Here is a 2,856-nt window from a genome sequence, read left to right on the forward strand (position 1 = left end):
GGTAATGAAAAAGAGAGATGAAATACTGTTTTGATGATTAATAAAAAAAATATTCTTTTAATAATTATATTTCAATAAAAATAGATGTTCTTTTAATTGATTTTTTACCCATGAATAAACTACAAGACTTGCTTGACTTCCTTTTAAAAAGGTGACTGGAGTCGAGTCATACGTGCAATTGCCATTCAATTGCATGAGGAACAGTATACGTATAGATGAGACAACTAAAATAGGACTGGGCTTCTAAGTCAAGCAGAAATTTTTGACTTCCTTGAAGAATTAATCAGAAGAGACGTATGAATCTGGATGGGAAACTTGAATTGGGGAAAGCAACTTTTGCGAACAACAAACCATCAAGACACTTTCCTTCCAATTTCCACTGAAAACTAAACCCTTCCTACCTCTTTGACAGCCATGACAAGACGAGAGCAATGCAAGTCTATAAAAGGGCTTCATTGTCCCTAAACCCTAAACCATCTATTAGTTTAATTTGCTCTCTTCGATGGATCGAGAATGGACCCATCCATCCTCACTTAATCTCGATCTCAACATTGGACGGTCCACTGATTTCATTTCTGTGAGTATTTATCTGCATGTTTATATATAGCTCTTCTTCTCCTTCTTCTTGCATAACAGTTCACATGGAAAAGTATGCACCTGCACCTTTGCAACTTGATCTTTTGAGCAATCGCTAACTGTTTGTTATATTGCTGGACTTAGACTGGGGGTTTGAAAACCAAGTTGAATGAATTGAACGAGGAGAAGAAGAGGCTAATCAAGATAATCGAAGAGATACACACGACATGTGCAGCTGGCCATGGTCAGTTAATGGACCTCACGAGTTTGCCTCTAGCTGAAAGCTCCTTTTCGATGGCAAGAAAGAGGAAGATGGAAAGCACTGAAATGAACACAATTCCTTTATGGGGGCATTCATGCAAAAGATTCAGAGAAGATGGCAAGCCCAATGCCCGCACGACTTATACGACAGTTGATGCATCCGATTCAAGTCTCGTGAGTAATTTCGATTAAGAAAAGTCTTCGGACAGTTACCTCATGTTCTGTTTTCTTTTCTTTCAGATGGTGAGAGATGGTTACCAGTGGAGGAAATATGGCCAGAAGGTCACTAAAGATAATCCATCTCCGAGAGCTTACTTTAGATGCTCTTATGCCCCTTCTTGTCCCGTAAAGAAGAAGGTACTAGCGACTATAAAGCAATAATTTATAAGGTAAAGTGACAGGCTTACCGTTCTTGGTCATCTTTGTTTCTGCCAGGTGCAAAGGAGTGCAGAGGACAAGACGATATTAGTAGCTACTTACGAAGGCGAGCACAACCATGGCCGGCCTTCAATGCATGCGAACGCATCGCATCCCCATTTTCTATCTCCCACCTCTTCAGACTCGACGATTACTCTCGATCTCACACGCCAAGGACTATACTCAAACGTTCATGATAAGGACACCGAGTCAGGTGAATTCCGAAGGGTTGTAGTCGAGAAGATGGCCTCGTCACTGACCAAGGATCCAAATTTCAAGGCAGCACTTGCAAGTGCGATCTCGGGGAGAATTCAGCATATGCAAGTTCAAAATTAAGCTCGCTCGTCGGGCATGGCATGCAACTGCATGCGCCATCCACCATTATGCTTGCTGTCTAGAGTAAGTTGCAGAGGTATCAACAACATTACTCAAACACAGTGACTTCGATCGATCGATCGATATCATAGTCATTTTTTAAATATATCAAATTCACAGGTCATTGCGCTGTGGAAATCTTATGGAGACGAGGATGGCAGTTTAGGAAACTTGGGATTGGAGCAAAATAAAGGCAACGTTCTGAGACAAACTTGTGGTGTGTAGAATATAATCGGCTGTTGGCTACGGTTCAGCTGATGCTGCAGTAGTTTCTTTCTTTTACTTTGATTTTCTGTTTGTGGATGGTGGTGCAACTTTCCTCGTTGTGGTATGATTTGCAGCTGTTTCTAGGTTGCCTTGTTCTAGTTTGTAACTTCTCTTAAATACTGTTTGTGATGTCGCAAAATTAAGGATTAATATAATGACCTCACTTAGTGCGATAAAATCTTAATTGTTGTTGTTATATCGTATCAAGTCTACTGGTCTGCGGGTAAAGTCGAGCAAGGCTGCTTGGCTTGTGGGCTAGGTCAAACATGACTCGATCTTGGGATGAGTTGAGCTCGACACAAATTTATGTTGAGCTCAACTTAAATAAGCAAACGTAGGTTTATATTAGCCTACACACAATTGAGTTAGACTTGTGCTATAACCTATGCCCAACCAAGTAACTTGCTTGAAGTAAGAGGCGGTGACAAATCGGATCATGCCCAATTACACACACTAAGAAGGCAAACTCGGCATCCCTGGGTCATGTCTTACTCGATTGGCAGATTACGACAATCTCTAATTGTTTTCGCTCTGAGGTGACGATTCGATATAGGTAGTTCAAGGCAATGGATGACAACATCAAGCCCGATAGCATTACTCCGACCGACGACAACATAATTCCATATGGGTAATTCGCTCTCAAAACTTGCTCCTTGCCATCACCTATGTTCCGGCCAGATGCCATGGACGGTCAAGCCAGTACCAGTCAGCAAATTACGACCTCCCGCATCGCTGCTCCCACCAGCGAAGAGATCTGAAGAAAAACTGAACAAATGGATTAACAAGGTGTCGGAGATTCCCGGCAAGCCATTCCGACGCTCAAATCAGTAGAGGAAAAATGAGAAGTGCATGAAGTTCCAAGGAGAGGCATTTTCAGACCTGTGGGAAGGATTATATACTTACAAGAAGGAATATCCACATCGGCCTAGGGGCAAACCTCTATCGGGATTGAGGGGACTA

At 42.0% G+C, this 2,856-nt stretch overlaps 1 protein-coding gene across 2 annotated transcripts; it reads left to right on the forward strand.

The window, feature by feature from the left end:
* The first annotated feature begins 487 nt into the window (after window positions 1-487).
* On the forward strand, window positions 488-2,064 carry LOC141844293 (putative WRKY transcription factor 60). 2 transcript variants are annotated; one of them, XM_074732331.1, is made up of 5 exons: window positions 488-577; window positions 721-1,011; window positions 1,078-1,194; window positions 1,273-1,666; window positions 1,750-2,064. In XM_074732331.1, exons 1-4 carry the CDS (start codon window positions 503-505, stop codon window positions 1,588-1,590), a joined length of 801 nt encoding a protein of 266 aa, XP_074588432.1. In that variant the 5' UTR covers window positions 488-502; the 3' UTR covers window positions 1,591-1,666; window positions 1,750-2,064. The 2 variants fall into 2 exon arrangements, with proteins under 2 accessions (XP_074588432.1, XP_074588433.1); XM_074732332.1 differs by having other exon boundaries at window positions 1,273-1,653.
* Window positions 2,065-2,856: the final 792 nt, after the last annotated feature.

Source organism: Curcuma longa, chromosome 13 (assembly GCF_044706935.1).
Source record: "Curcuma longa cultivar G26 ecotype Majalengka, Jawa Barat chromosome 13, ITB_CL_G26_1.1, whole genome shotgun sequence".
In the NCBI taxonomy this organism is placed as follows: Eukaryota; Viridiplantae; Streptophyta; class Magnoliopsida; order Zingiberales; family Zingiberaceae; genus Curcuma; species Curcuma longa.